The sequence below is a fragment of the Colossoma macropomum genome, unplaced genomic scaffold, assembly GCF_904425465.1.
Source record: "Colossoma macropomum unplaced genomic scaffold, Colossoma_macropomum, whole genome shotgun sequence".
NCBI classification, from domain to species: domain Eukaryota; kingdom Metazoa; phylum Chordata; class Actinopteri; order Characiformes; family Serrasalmidae; genus Colossoma; species Colossoma macropomum.
The window spans coordinates 43,020,217-43,034,748 of record NW_023494792.1 but is presented as its reverse complement, the minus strand read 5'-3'; the positions used below and the strand labels follow the sequence as shown (position 1 = coordinate 43,034,748).

Below are 14,532 nucleotides of genomic sequence, written 5' to 3'. Positions count from 1 at the left end.
TGTGTGTGTGATGTAGACAGTGTTGTAGTGAATGTTATCTTGCAGGCCATGAATGCACCTGCAGCTGGAGCCATGCATGAGAACACACACACACGCATACAGACTTCTCAACGCATCACAGATCTCAAACACGCAAATAAGCACCACCCCATGAGAATAACTCGCCAGCACACTTCTGTTTCTCGTTTCCTTCACTTTCACTCAGATAACACTTGCTTTCTCTCTCTTTCATCCACAGACAGGATGCCAGTGATCTCTCTGGAACCATACAGAGGTAGGACACCCTCTTTCTATTTCTCTCTCTCTCTCTCTCTCTCTCTCTCTCTCTCTCTCTATCTATCTCTAATTCTGTCTAACTCTCTCTCTCTCGCTTTTTATGTCTCTTTCTTTCTATCCTGTCTTTCACTCTGCTCTTTGCTTTTTCTATTTCTCTCTCTCTTTCTGTCTTTCCTCTCTTCACACTCTCACTCTTAATGTTTTTTTATTTTATTTTTTTCTTACGCTCCCTTTGTAGAGACAATAAGAAGTGACATTCTTTCTGCCTCATACATACACATGTTTTAAAGTCACAAACACAGTGCGAGTGACAAAAGGTTGAAGGACAGAGAATGAAAAAAAAGTGGATCAATGGAGAGAAAATGGAAAAAGGAGACAGGAGAATGAAAAGAAGGTAAAAAAATGTAGAGAAAGAATAAAGGAAAGAACAAGTGGAGAGATAGAGTAAGAAAAGGTGGATGGATGGAGAAAAAAGAAAGCGGAGGGGTGGAGAACAAGAGAGAGACAAGAGACAGAAGGATGGAAGGATAAAGAAAGGTGGAAAGATGGGAAAAGGAGAGAAGGCCTGCAAGATGAAGGATGGAGAAAGAAAAGGTGGAAGGATAGAGAGGGAGAAAAAGAAAATTGAGAGATAGAGAAAGAAAGTGTGGCTACATGTAGGGAGGATATGATAGGAAGGTGGGAAGATGGAGAAAAAAGAAGGTGGATGGGTGGAGAAATGGAGAGAGGGAAGGAGAAAGAAGGAGGGGCAGATGGAAAAAGGGAAGATGGAAAGATAGGGAATGAAAAGAAGGTAGAAGGGTGAAGAAAGACATAGTGGAGGATGTGAAAGGAGCAGGAAAGAAAAGATAGAGGAATGGAAAAAGAAAAGTAGGAGAGGAGAGAAAAGAAACAAGGTGGGAAGAGGGAAGGATGGAGAAAAGAAAAGAAGGACAAAAGAAGGAGAAAGAAAAGGTGGAGGGATGGAGAAAGGAAGAAAGGGGGGAGAAAGAACAGGAGGTGTAGGCATTTATGGAAAAAAGTGAAGATTCCGAGACTGTGGTGTGACTGATGTTCTGCCTGTGAGCTTTACTCTTCACTCTACCAATTATGAGAGAGAGACAGTGAGAGAGAGAGAGGGAGATAAAGAGAGAGAGAGAGGGAGAGTGTGTGATGAAGGTGCAGAGTTGACGCTGGTTAAGATCTGTGACCGTGGAGGGCCATTAAACGCGGCCCTGCGGCTACAGAACGACAGAGCTCGAGAGAGGGAGAGAGAAAGAGGGAGGGAGGAAGAAAGAGGACAAATGAGAAGTGGAAAAACGAGGAAGTGTGAGGAGGGGGGTTTCTTTAATAAATGAAAGTGCCTTAAATAGAAACCTCTACACCTCATTTGGGATTCTGTTAACAGCGAGTTGTCAGAGCTGCATCCGGCGACCGTCGCCACGGCAGCCTACTGTAGGTTACCGCCGGCAACCAGCTGACTGACAGACAGGCCTTTCAAGTGTTTTTGTGAGAAAGAAATATGAAAATGGAAGGGAAGCTCAGTGTGGGCTGTACACATCCTATTACAGTGTGTGTGTGTGTGTGTGTGTGTGTGTGTGCGCGTGTGCGCGTGTGTGTGTGTGTGTGTGTGTGTGTGTGTGTGTGTGCGTGTGTGTGTGTGTGCGTGTGTGTGTGTGTGTGCGTGTGTGTGTGTGTGTGTTTACCAAATCCCCCCAGGATTCAGAAAACAAGAACATTTAGTGCTTCATGGATTAGTTTAACAACACTTAATAGTATAAATACAATATTAAAAAATTGAAAAATTAATTAATTAATTAACACAGAAACTGTCCTGCTGATACACCCCACAGTCTCTTTTCAGGGTCTCTCATTTATCATCATCTTTTGTAAAACTACTGTCAATTATCATAACTAGGGATCTGGGATCATCCTAAAGGAATAAAGTGGATGAAGAGGGGGTGGGGCTTAAGTTACGGACACGCCCACACTCAAACGACTGGAGAACTTCTACTTACACTATACATCAAGGAGTTCTATCTGTGTGTCCAGTGTTTCTTCTGAAAACGAGGGCATTAATATGGTGTTTGTCCCTACCTTCGGCAGTAACAGCCTCTACTCTTCTGGGAAGGCTACACTAGGTGTTGGAACATTGCGGTGAGGATTTGATTTCATTCAGCCACAAGACCATTAGTGAGGTCAGGTACTGATGCTGGATGTTTAGTTCTGGATCATGCAACTTCATCTCAAAGGTTCTGGATGGAGCTCCATCACTCCAGAGAACACAGCTTCACTGCTCCAGAGCCCGATGTTTATACCCCTTCAGACGACCCTTTACAGAAGAAAACGGAAATAATACACACTCACACATACACACACACACACACACACACACACACACACACACACACACACACAGTAGTGGTAGTGTGTGTTTATAAACTTTAGTGAATCAAAGTTAATGGTGATTTCTGGGATGACAGAACAAAGACAAGAAGCTGTTTGAAGTCAGAAGTTTGGCTCAGTTTTAGGTACAAGGTAACATGAGGAGACAGATGCCTACTGCGAGTGTACGTGTTTTGTGTTTTTTGAGGTTTTCTAGTGTCAACGTTTTCCTGGGAGGACCAGTGGAGGGAAAAAAGTGACATGAATATGCAAACTAGGTGCTAACGAAGCAGCCCGAGATTACATCAAAACCCATCTGAAGGAGAGAGAGTGAGAGAGAGAGAGAGAAAGAGGTCATAGTAATCCTCTCATCATGGATGGAGGGAAGGATAAAGATAGAAAAGTAGAAGGAGAAAGAGGAAAGATGGAGAGAGAGAGTCAGGGAGTTAGAAAGAGGGAGAACCAGCAAGAGAGAGAGAGAATAGAGAGGGACAGAATGTATTAGCAAAACGTTTAATACATTTAGGAAGGTATTAATGAACATTTCGATTGTTTTAATTTTGTATGTTTAAGTGTGTACATGTGTGTGAGTGAAAAAAAAGTGAGAAAAATAACTGAGTATCATGATTTTCCCTATGAAGATTCTGAATCTGTTCTTAAAACGTCAGATTTTTGTATAGGCTCTACATTTCTCCTGCTGTAAAATAAAGTAGGCACAGTCTGGCTTTTTGGCACAGTCTGTTTTTTTCTTAGTGAAATATTTCATCAGTGCCCAAAGCTCTAATGAAAAATTAACACTTTGAGATACACTGTATGCATAGTGACACAAAGAATGGTGAAAGATGGTGAAACAAGTCCACAGACAAGTTCAGATTCAACTAAAATCCAGAGGCATCGAGAATTGTTTTATAAACACATCTTGCCATTGATCACACTTGAATTGTAAGGTGTCTAGACCTCTAATAAATACAATTAAAAAATTATTAATAAAAAATAAAATCAATGAATTGATAATAATAATGTTTGTGTGTTTAACCCTTTTTCACAGTAACTATAAAAAGCAGTTTCAGTTTTTTCCTGTTTTTGTGGTCTCCCAGTTCAGCATTTAAATGTAATATATTTGATTAAATTAGACATTTTAAACATATTTCAACTAAATTTTAATTATATTTTATTATATCATTTGATTTAAGTGAACTAATAAAAATATCAGATGAGTCAATTTCCATTTTGCCAGAGAAATGGCCACTAGGAGGCCTGCAGAAAGGGGTTCAGCAGAATGTGCCTCATTTCTACTTTCTACTTGATTTTCATAAGCACAGTAATCAATGATGTCTTCACAATACCTATGTGTCTGTGGGGCCCCTCTGGGACCCTAAGCGACTGCTTATACCACTTACAGCAAGAAACAGCTTTGTGAGTGTGTCATGGGGATATGTGTAGTCTCTGTATCAGTAACTAAGTACATGTGCTTCATTACTACACTTAAGTACCTTTTTTGTAAGCAACACAGTACAAGTACTCTTTTCTGCACTACTTTGAGAGGTAAAAACTAGTTTTTTTTTAATATCTGAAAGAATATGATACATTTTCATAAATAAATCAAACCAATCATAGCACACCTTTCACTAAATCCCTCCCCTAAATAACAAATGTCCAGTTTACAGCTTAGCAATTGTAACGAGGACCAGGCAGCTGACAAGCTTTCAGAAGTAAGGAAAATACCATAATGCTGTGTCGGGTATTTGTGGATAAGATTTTCTAAACTGAAGACAAAAGAGGAGAAATGTTGGGTTGTTAGAATATCCAACAATACTTTATTGTAAAAATGTAAATAGAGCTCTTTTACTTCTACTTGAGCAACACTTTATCAAGAGTGTCGCTCTACTTTCACTCACAGTACTAGATATGTGCACTTTGTCCACCACTACTTTGTACCCTGTATCCACTTATATCTGCATATCCAACACAATCCATCAAAATTTGCAATTATTTACTTCCTCTCCAATTTAAAATAACAAAAGAGAGAGGCTGAAAGAATTGAAGTAAAGAAGGAGAATGAGCAAGTGTAATTAGGTCTCACGTTCACTCACCGAATCCTCCTTCTCTTCGAACAACTGACTCCGATCCTTTTGTTTTATTTTTTATTTCATTCTGTTTCTTTTTCCGGTAGGTTGGGGTGTGGGGGCAGAATCAGTTGTCAGCTAATTGCATCTCTTCGTGGCGATTATGTTCTCAAAGAGAAAACAACCCGTAATTACAGCCGGAATGGCGGACCGCGGCAGCGTGCGTGTGCGCGTGGGAACCGGCCTCATTATCACCACGGAGACTGACCCGCCCCCTTCACCCCCAAAACCGCTCTAATTACCGTCCCGCCAGACCTGCCAATCAACACTATTTATAATCCGGGGAGAGAGAGAGAGAAAGAGAGAGTTAGAGAGAGAGAATATAACTTTAATACATATGTTAGTTTTGTGTTTGGGTAAATGTTTGATTTGCAAAGTTTTTTTTTTTTTATCCTTTCCCTCTCCTTCTCTTTTTTTTCCCTCCAATTTCTCTCTCCCCTTTCCTTTTTCACCTTTGTTTCTCTCTACATCTGTGAGCTTTCGCATAGCAGACATCTGGAGATCTGTGATGTGTCGACATCTTTCTTTCCCTCACTCTCTCTCTTCTTTTCACTCTTTCTTTTCCCTCTCTCACTTTTTCTGTCTTCCTCTTTTTTGTCCATCTATTTTTCATTCTCTTCTTTTTTTCCCTGTGTACCTCTTTCTCTCCTTCTTTCCCTCACTCCCTCTCGCTCCCTCTCTCTCTTTCTTATCCTCTCTACTTCTTTCCTCTCTTCTCTCTCACCACTTCTGAAAGGCAAATCATGCAGAGCGTTTGAATCTCCACATTGTCCACAGCTTGCTGCCCTCGAGCCAGGGACCACGGCATAAAAGCGGGGTTCAAACTACACAGGAACATCAGTTACAAATCAATTAATCGTCTAATTAATTTTCAGACTTTTTCTCTTAATCATCTCAGCGGTTTGTTACGCTGTGATCAGGTGGCATTTAGTTCCATTTCATGCCAGGATAGCCTTGTGAATAAGTGGCACCATGAGGCCTAGACTATAAAGAGTAAGGCAACCCTGTGGATGAGCTGCACTATTAGGCCCAGTCTGAGGTGGGTCAAGCAGCCCTGTACCATGAAGCTTAGTCTAAAGTGGATCAGAGAGCCTTGTGGACGAGCTGCACCAAGAGGCTCAGTATAAAGTGAGATGGGCAGCCTTATGGACGAGCTGCACAATAAGGCCCAATCTCAAGTGAATTAGGCAGTTCTGTGGAGGAGCTGCGCCATGAGGCCTAGTCTAAAATGGGTTAGACAGCCCTGTCAACACGCTGCACCATGAGGCTCAGTCTAGAGTTTGCCGGTTCTGTGGATGAACTGCATCACTACGCCTAGTAAAATTTATGTTAAGCATCCTTACGGAATAGGTGCACCATGGGGCCTTGTCTAAAGTGGATAAGACAGCCCTAAACCTACTGTTTGAGTTTCAGGGCAGCCTCATGGAAGAGCTCCATGGTAAGGCCTTGTATATGGAAAGTAATATGAAGGCTGAGAGTTTGGAGCATTGCTCTATCATAACTCACAGCCAATACTGGATTATAATACATCACATATGTGCAGAGCAAAGAAACAGCTGTCTTTCATCACACACAGACATGTACACACACACACACACACACACACACACAAACACACACACACACACATTTTAGCAGATATACGCTCCAGAACTCAACGACAGAAACATTCTGTGCTTCCCTCAATTTCTTCTTTCACAACATCATATTAAATTTAGTAATTCAGTAACACAAATGTCTCCCCAACATGCCCCCTTTTCATTACCTTTATTTTTGTATATCCTGTGATCCCTTGAATTCTTAGGAGTTATAACTCATCAGAGCAGTTTTGTCAGATTTGACAGGAAAGAAGTTGTAGAGAAATGTATGACTGCTAAACCTGCCTCCAGCCCTAAACATAACCTTTCATACCATCTCTTTCAAGCTGGTCCATGTGAATTCCTTCAAATCTAGAACTGTAAGCACATGTCAGCGTACCTTAATTGCGTTGTTGTATAATAGCATGATGTTCCAGCTTGGTGGTTAGGGCTCCTGACCCTGGCAAGTTCCAAACAAGCTTAAAAGTTGTCTTACTTGGAGTGTAGGGTAGAACTACATGAAATCTGGATAACATGATATGATTACAAAAATCAAGTACTTGTAATCGGGGAACGATACCTTAGAAAATATGTGTAATATGATTACAGTTACTTTTTTGAGGATTACAATTTTGATAAAGCAACATCAATAACTAGGCAATTAAATCCTTATTACTCACTTTGCCCATGTAATATTTAAAGTGTATGTAGTGTGTATTACTATATAATAGCTATGATTGCATAGTTGGGTGTAGTCTGTATAGTCACATGTGGTTTTGGGTGACGGAAGGAAATGAAAGGGGACATTAGGGCTGTATCTTAAGATACTGAACTTTAAGAAATTAATTAAGTAATTATGAAAAAGTAGCCCAAAGGTAACCCAAAAGTAATCAGATTAGACCGTCTAAAACATTATTGTGCTGAGTACATTTTTAGTTGCCATTTAACCAGAATTAGATTACATTTTTTAAGAAATATTTCAAACACTGCCTTCTTATATCCTAACTGCAAATTCCAGCACGGCCCAGAGGAGCATGAGTTCCACTTTTTAGTCTTGGTTCGTCTCAGTGTTTGTTCATAATGCTCTTAGCGAGTTTTTCCTTTTGAGTCTTGGCTCCTCTCATCGGCACTTCCTCATGAGTTTTTCCTTTGAGTTAAAAGAAGTAAACCTTAGCTGCATTGAAAGCCCTTCCATTGTCTCCCTAGATCACAAAACCTAAGCATAATTGAACCTTTATGAAATGTTCTAAAGTGCAGAATGTGAAGTTGAACTTAGTTCTTCAAAGATCTGAAGATTTTTCTCCTTGTCAAATAGTCTTGTATTCCACTACACACAGTTCACACTGTCAAACAAAATTGCTATAAAATGCATTTGGATTGAGCTGAATTGAAAGCACCTCAAAAGGTAGAAGTTAGAATATATTCTCAAAGCACTTTTGGTTGGTAAAATAAAGTAAATGAAAATCAGTTTTTAGTATTGCAGTTGTCCAGGTTGTGCACACAGCCTGCTTCAGTAGACTGTGGGCCACAACTATATTATCATGCTTTGAACTCTGAATGGCTTCAGCTGAACGATTTGCTTAATTACACATTCTTAGGCAAAGTCCGGTCCCTTAACTCTGATTGGGTTATTGTCTCTGCTAATGACCCCACTCACGTCCGGCCCACCTGCTGAATATTTATGAACTGGACTGTCTCACTAGATGGCAGTGCAGCTTAATGTGGCTATGCTAATGCTGATGAGCTCACTGGGTATTAATATTCATGAGCTTGGGGGAAAAGGGGAGCTGGAGTAAGAATGTGTGTGTGTGTGTGTGTGTGTGTGTGTGTGTGACTCAAATCCTAAACTTCTTTGCTTGACTGCCAGATGAGTTGTCGTAATAAGAGACTAAGCATATTAGCGTCTTTATGGCTGCTGTGACACAAAGCATGACCACACACACACACACACACACACACATACTCTGCCAATTCCTGTCTCTTGAATTGAGAAAATTTGTGGAGAAATACATGTTCCACTCAAGTTAGAAGATTCAAACACTACTGGTGATTCTGACTGTAACCTGAAAAAGATTCAATTCAATTAAAATCATTTAAAATGATTCAGTGCATTATGAAATCTCAAGTCTCACCATTATCCAGTTACATTATTTTGATACTTCACAATGATTTTACTTAATTCAGTCCATTTATGATTCTTTAAAAAGTTATTAAAACAGATTGGATTAGAATTAAATTAGATTATTTTGATATGATTCAGAATCATTTTACACTGAACAACTGAGTGCACTTAAATGTGTGTGTAGGAACTATTTATATAGTAATAAATATATTTTTTTAAAGTTACTTTTATATGTTACATTTAAAAATAATATTTTGATCATTTTATTTATCGCACACACACACAAACATATGTACACATACACAAACACACACACACACACACACACACACACACAAACATACGCACACACAAACAGAGCCGCAAAGTGATTAATTACTATTTCAATCATGGGACACCATCAAGCACCATCAAACACATGCACGCACACACACACTCAGTTGGGGATGAATGCTCAAATACTCAAATAAACAACTGTGCATGAGATGGATTAGTTTCACAGCACGACAGACTAAATTTAGATTTTGATATTAAATTCTTATAGCATTTTAATTGAAGATGCTTGGTGGAGTCTCATGACTCACATGGATTCATTTCAACTGAACATGAATAATGGACCTGCTGCACCGTGTGTGTATATGTGTGTGTGTGTGCGTGTGTGTGTGTAGGGTCACTGAGGTAATGTAGCTTGACACTGAGCTCTTTTAATGAATCATCAGACCCAAAGGAAACAGAGGAGTGATTGCAGTAACAACTACAGAGAGAGAGAGAGAGAGAGAGAGAGAGAGAGAGAGAGAGATTTGTCAGTACATAGCATCATCTGACTGACACACACACCCACACACATACCTTATCACATCATATCCCATATATATGAATATGTGTATATACATATATATATATATATATATATATATATGTGTGTGTGTGTGTGTGTGTGTGTGTGTCTAATTCTAACCTTAACCAACCTTTGCTTTTTTAGTTAAAAAATGAAGCAGATAGAAAACAGACAGAAAGAAAACTGAAGATAGAGCCACTTGCCTTCAGAGCTGATAAAGGAACATGTCTCTTACAGCTTCCTCACTTTGCCTTTCTGTCCAGAAAATTCTTCACACACGAACACACACAAACACACACACACGCTTACATACACACACAGGGCAGAGAGATACGACCCAGGCAGGTTCATCCATCCTCTGACACTCCTATTGAGTTTGACTACATAGTGGCACACACACACACACACACACACATAGACATACACTTTCAGCACTACACGTTTACACACCCAACCGACACACAACAATAAAATCAGCTACCACACAGACATGATTTGATTATACACTGCAATACACACATTAACCCACACAAGTATCTTTCTGACTCTCTCTCCCCCTCTCTCTGTTCTTTTGCACTCTATCTCTCTCTTTCTCTCTCTCTCTCTCTCTCTCTCTCTCTCTCTCTCTGTCTCTCTCTCTATATCTACTCTACACTACATCAGATCAGAATAGTGGAATTATGGGTAGGTGGTAATTGCGTGTAGGAGGACTTTGCTGCTATTTAGGAGCAACCAGGTCTGACACACACCCACACACACACACACACACACACACACACACACACACACACACACACAAGATGGACGAACTGTTCCAAACCTGTGTGAGACAGCCAGTGCAATATTTCCTGATAGAGAGAGAGATTAATAAAGATAAAAATAAAGAAGCAAAAGACAGAGAGAGGCTGATTGGCTTAAAGAGAGAGAGAGGGGAGAAGGTACACACACACATGTACATACACACACTCTTTTATCTGCAGTGAGTAACTACAGGCCCTCTGGGCCAGCATACAGTGGACAGTTTAGGGGTCAGCTGTGCAGGTTATGCAGTATATGCATGTGTTTGACTTTTGTAGAGTTTGTGCAGATCCATAACATCCTGTACTCAGTGAGTTTGCTTCACACTTAAATTGAGCTACAAGTGACTTAAAAAAATAGAATGTAACTTCTTTATAGGAAAAACGTTCTGATCACAAACTGGGCTGGGAATAAATTTGTCTTTGTCTATTGAAAGAGATAAAAAGTACATATACTGTATATTGCTGCTGTCATTTAAAAAAAATTGCCAGAAATGATCCAAACTTCCTTTAAAATGTGCATTCAAATTAAAAAGGCTTTTTTCTCCTTCTCCTAGAAAGTTACCATTTTTACAAAGGTCTCTAAATAGTATGGCTCCATATATTTGTGTATGGGTGCAGAGAGGCTCCAGATGGCTGTTAGACAGGTGTGCCAATTAAAACCTCTCACTTCCTTTCAACACTGTGAAAGCAGTATTAGCAACATTATACACACGTACACACACAAACACACTCACACACAAACTAACACATGATGACAACCTGTCTGCACTACTATAAAGAGTGGCCCTGCTGAACAAAAGCATACAATGACACATATACAAAAACCTTGAACATTATATATAAATACTGTGTAATCAATTGTAGAAATACTATAAATGTATAAGTAAATATACATAGTATAAAAATTGAGCAATTGCTGATTAGTTAAATAGAAATACTACATAGTCAAATAGTGTGGAAATTTCATGATGAATTGACCAATAGAAATCCTCCAAAACTGCTTAGAATAAAATCTCTGCACATTAATTTATGTTAAAACAAACACACTCTACTGTACCACTACATAAAAATGCTTTATAATCAACTGCGCAAATACTATGTAAGTACATACAAATACTGTATAATTCATTTTTCAAATCCTGTATAATTATGTGCAAATGCTGTACAATCCTGTATTCAAGTCTTGTATAATTACATGCAAATAATGTATAATCAATTGTACAAATACTGTGTAATTACATGTAAATCTTTGCTGGTAGAAGAAAAATCTATTTTTTACATTTTCTACATCATCATCTACATCATTTGAAAACAGCAGCTGTCCTTTACATACATGATGAATAGATCAATTGAAACACTCTAAAATTACTTATAATAAAATAACACATAACACATATATAAGCCCAGATGGAAAGGTAAGAACATTTTTGCCTTCCCTTGTAAAATTATCATTTTGCAGATATTTTTTAGTATAATCAATTGTACAAATACTGTATAATTACTTACAAATATATATAATTATGTATAATTGGTTCTGTACACTTTATAAAATGTAAACTATCTTCAAAGCTAATAGTTAATAATCAAGTGATTAATACTGTAACCAGCATAGTGGCATGGTCTAAATACGCAAAAGCCATTTCTTTAGTTTCCTTAACCCAGCCTCATAAGGCCAAATCTACCATAACTACAACAGATTGGCTTCATACGCTTTTCTGAATTAGCTCATAGGCCCCAAGGCTAAGAAATAACTGTGTTGCTGCTACACTATTACTATTACACAGCACATATTGGTGGCTGACAAGAGAACCAAGGTGATATTCCTGCTAATGTGGGGTTGCTGCCAATTTAAAGCTAATTTAAGCGGGACTATCAGATATCGATATGTGTTCTGTCTTATCACCAGCTCACGGGCAAAACACACGTCTTAAAGGAAAACATCATCCAAAAATGCTAACAAGCCACAGTATATGCAAGCTAATAGGGCCTGTTAGCACCTTCTCATTTGTGTGATTCTAAGTGGCTCCAGCCAGCTTTCCTTCATTGCTAGCATTAGCAGGTCAGTGTTTGAGTAATGTAGGAGTTAATGAGGCCCGGCATGATTTCTGTAAAGCCCCGCCTCGAGTGAAAAGGTTCCACAGTAAGTTAGCAAAGTCCAAATGTCTGAAATCTCTCAGGACGTAGCAAGAAGTTAAACACATATAACCCAAGCCACGCTTTCATCCAACATCACTGTAAGTTGCTCTGCAGTCATTTTAGGCTTGTATATGTGTGCGTGTTTATGTGGCTGCTTAGTTTGTTAATGCAGCGGTGCACACTAGTGTGTATGTGTGTATATATGCATGCATGCATATGTTCTCTAGTCTATAGTGTAGAGACCTACAGCAATTAATGAATATTTCATTACGATGATGAATTTATGAATAATTTGGTAGTGGAGCTTGATCTTTTCCATGTGGTAAAAAACAAGTAAACTTCAAGGAGGAGCAGTTCGACAGAGAGAGATGGAGCCTATATTATGATGTTAGCACAGATTCTTCAAAGGAAATCTATACTCCACTTTATTAGAAACTGCTACCTTGTACTTCCACTTACTGTCCACTTTATGAGCTCCACCTACCTTATAGGTCCACAGCATAGGCGTACTGTAGCCCATCTGTTGCTGCAGAATTCATTTCCCATCTACCCCATTCATCACTGGTCAGTTTGCAACCACAAGTCCACTATTGACCGGATATTGGTCGGGTGGTGGATCATTCTCGGCACAGCAATGCCACCGACATTATAGTGTGTGTTGATGTGGTTTTTACACATATCAGTGTCACTGCTAGGTTGAGAGTGGTCCACCATCCAAACTTATCCAGCTAAGAGTGGCTCTGTGGTCAGAAACTGACCACTGATGAAGGACTAGAAGATGGCTAACACAAACAGTGCATCAACAGATGGGCTACAGTCTCTAACTGTACACCAGCAAGGTGGAGCTACAGGGGATGGGTTTCTAATAAAGTGAATTACTGTTGAGTACTAAAAATCTGTTGAGTAGTAAAATTCACTAAAGGGCTGTAATTGATCAGAGCACTCAGAGTAAGAGAGAAGGAGAGCGATAAAAAGAAATTCTTTCTACCTTATCATCTTAAAGAACAAGTGTACACACACACACACACACACACACACACACACAAACGCACACTCAAACACACACACACACTCCTCTCAAGAGCAAATACCTCTCAGAAATTCAACTTTTGAGAAAAGATTAATTCATCTTAGCAAGCATTTTCTCTATAAACAATTAGGCCAAATGGTGTGTGTGTGTGTGTGTGTGTGTATGGTTGACAGAGATAATTGAGGAGACAGGGCCACTGCTCTAGAAGCAGGCCTCTAATGGAAGGTGACAAATTAATTTCTGTCTGGTAATGGCTGAAAATAGAACATCACCGCTCGCTTGTCTTCTTCTAGGTGCTGCTGCAAGGAATGTGTGTGTGTGTGTGTGTGTGTGTGTGTGTGTGTGTGTGTGTGTGAGTGTGTGTGTGTGTGTGTGTGTGTGTGTGTATGTTGCCATATGCCGCATACATGGCAGTGATGAGTGGACATATAAGCTGTATCTAGGCTATATTTACAACCAAATCTAACACTGCATTTACACTATGGCAGAGTGAAAAGATTTCCCTCTCTTTTCCTATTGATTTCTGGGGAGACAGGAGGCAGTTGTGCGCAGAGCACTGTGAGAGCATGAGAAGAGAATGATACAAAAGTTTTTGCAGTGAATAATGTGGTTGGTAATAAGTGACATGACTGGCAGCAAATAGTGTAGTTGGTAATGAATGACATGATTGGCAGGGAATGATGTGGTTGGTAATGAGTGACATGGTTGGTAATAAATGATTTGGTTGTAAAGAATGACAACATTGTTCTGAATGAATGGTGGATGATGAGTGACGCAGTTGGTAATGAGTGGCACGATTGGTGGTGAATAAGGTGAGTGTTTGTGAATGACATGGCTGGTGATAAGTGATGTGTTTGGTAATAAGTGACAATGGTGGTGAATGACATAGTTGATAAGCAATGACATGGTTGCTGGTGAGTGATGTGGCTGGTAATGAGTGATGAGGTAACCAGTGAGTGCCATGATTTGTAAGAAATTATTTGGTTGGTGGTAAGTGATGTAGTTGGTAATGAGTGATGTGGTAACTGGTGAGTGCCATGATAAGTAAGAATTGACATGGTTGGTGATAAGTGATGAAGTTGGTAATGAGTGACATGGTTGGTGATAAGTGATGAAGTTGGTAATGAGTGACGTGGTTGGTGATAAGTGATGTAGTTGGTAATGAGTGACGTGGTTGGTGATAAGTGATGTAGTTGGTAATGAGTGACGTGGTCGGTGATAAGTGATGTTGGTAATGAGTGACGTGGTTGGTGATAAGTGATG

General features: G+C 39.4%; 1 protein-coding gene across 11 annotated transcripts in view; it reads left to right on the top strand.

Annotated features, from left to right (window-relative positions):
- The window catches only part of celf2 (cugbp, Elav-like family member 2), a 189,487-nt gene that overhangs the window by 50,935 nt on the left and 124,020 nt on the right, over window positions 1–14,532 (top strand). For all 11 annotated transcript variants that reach the window (XM_036577238.1, XM_036577237.1, XM_036577236.1 and 8 more), the window contains exon 2: window positions 239–274. In XM_036577238.1, the coding sequence (XP_036433131.1) occupies window positions 239–274 (36 nt within the window). The remainder of the gene's footprint in view (window positions 1–238; window positions 275–14,532) is intronic.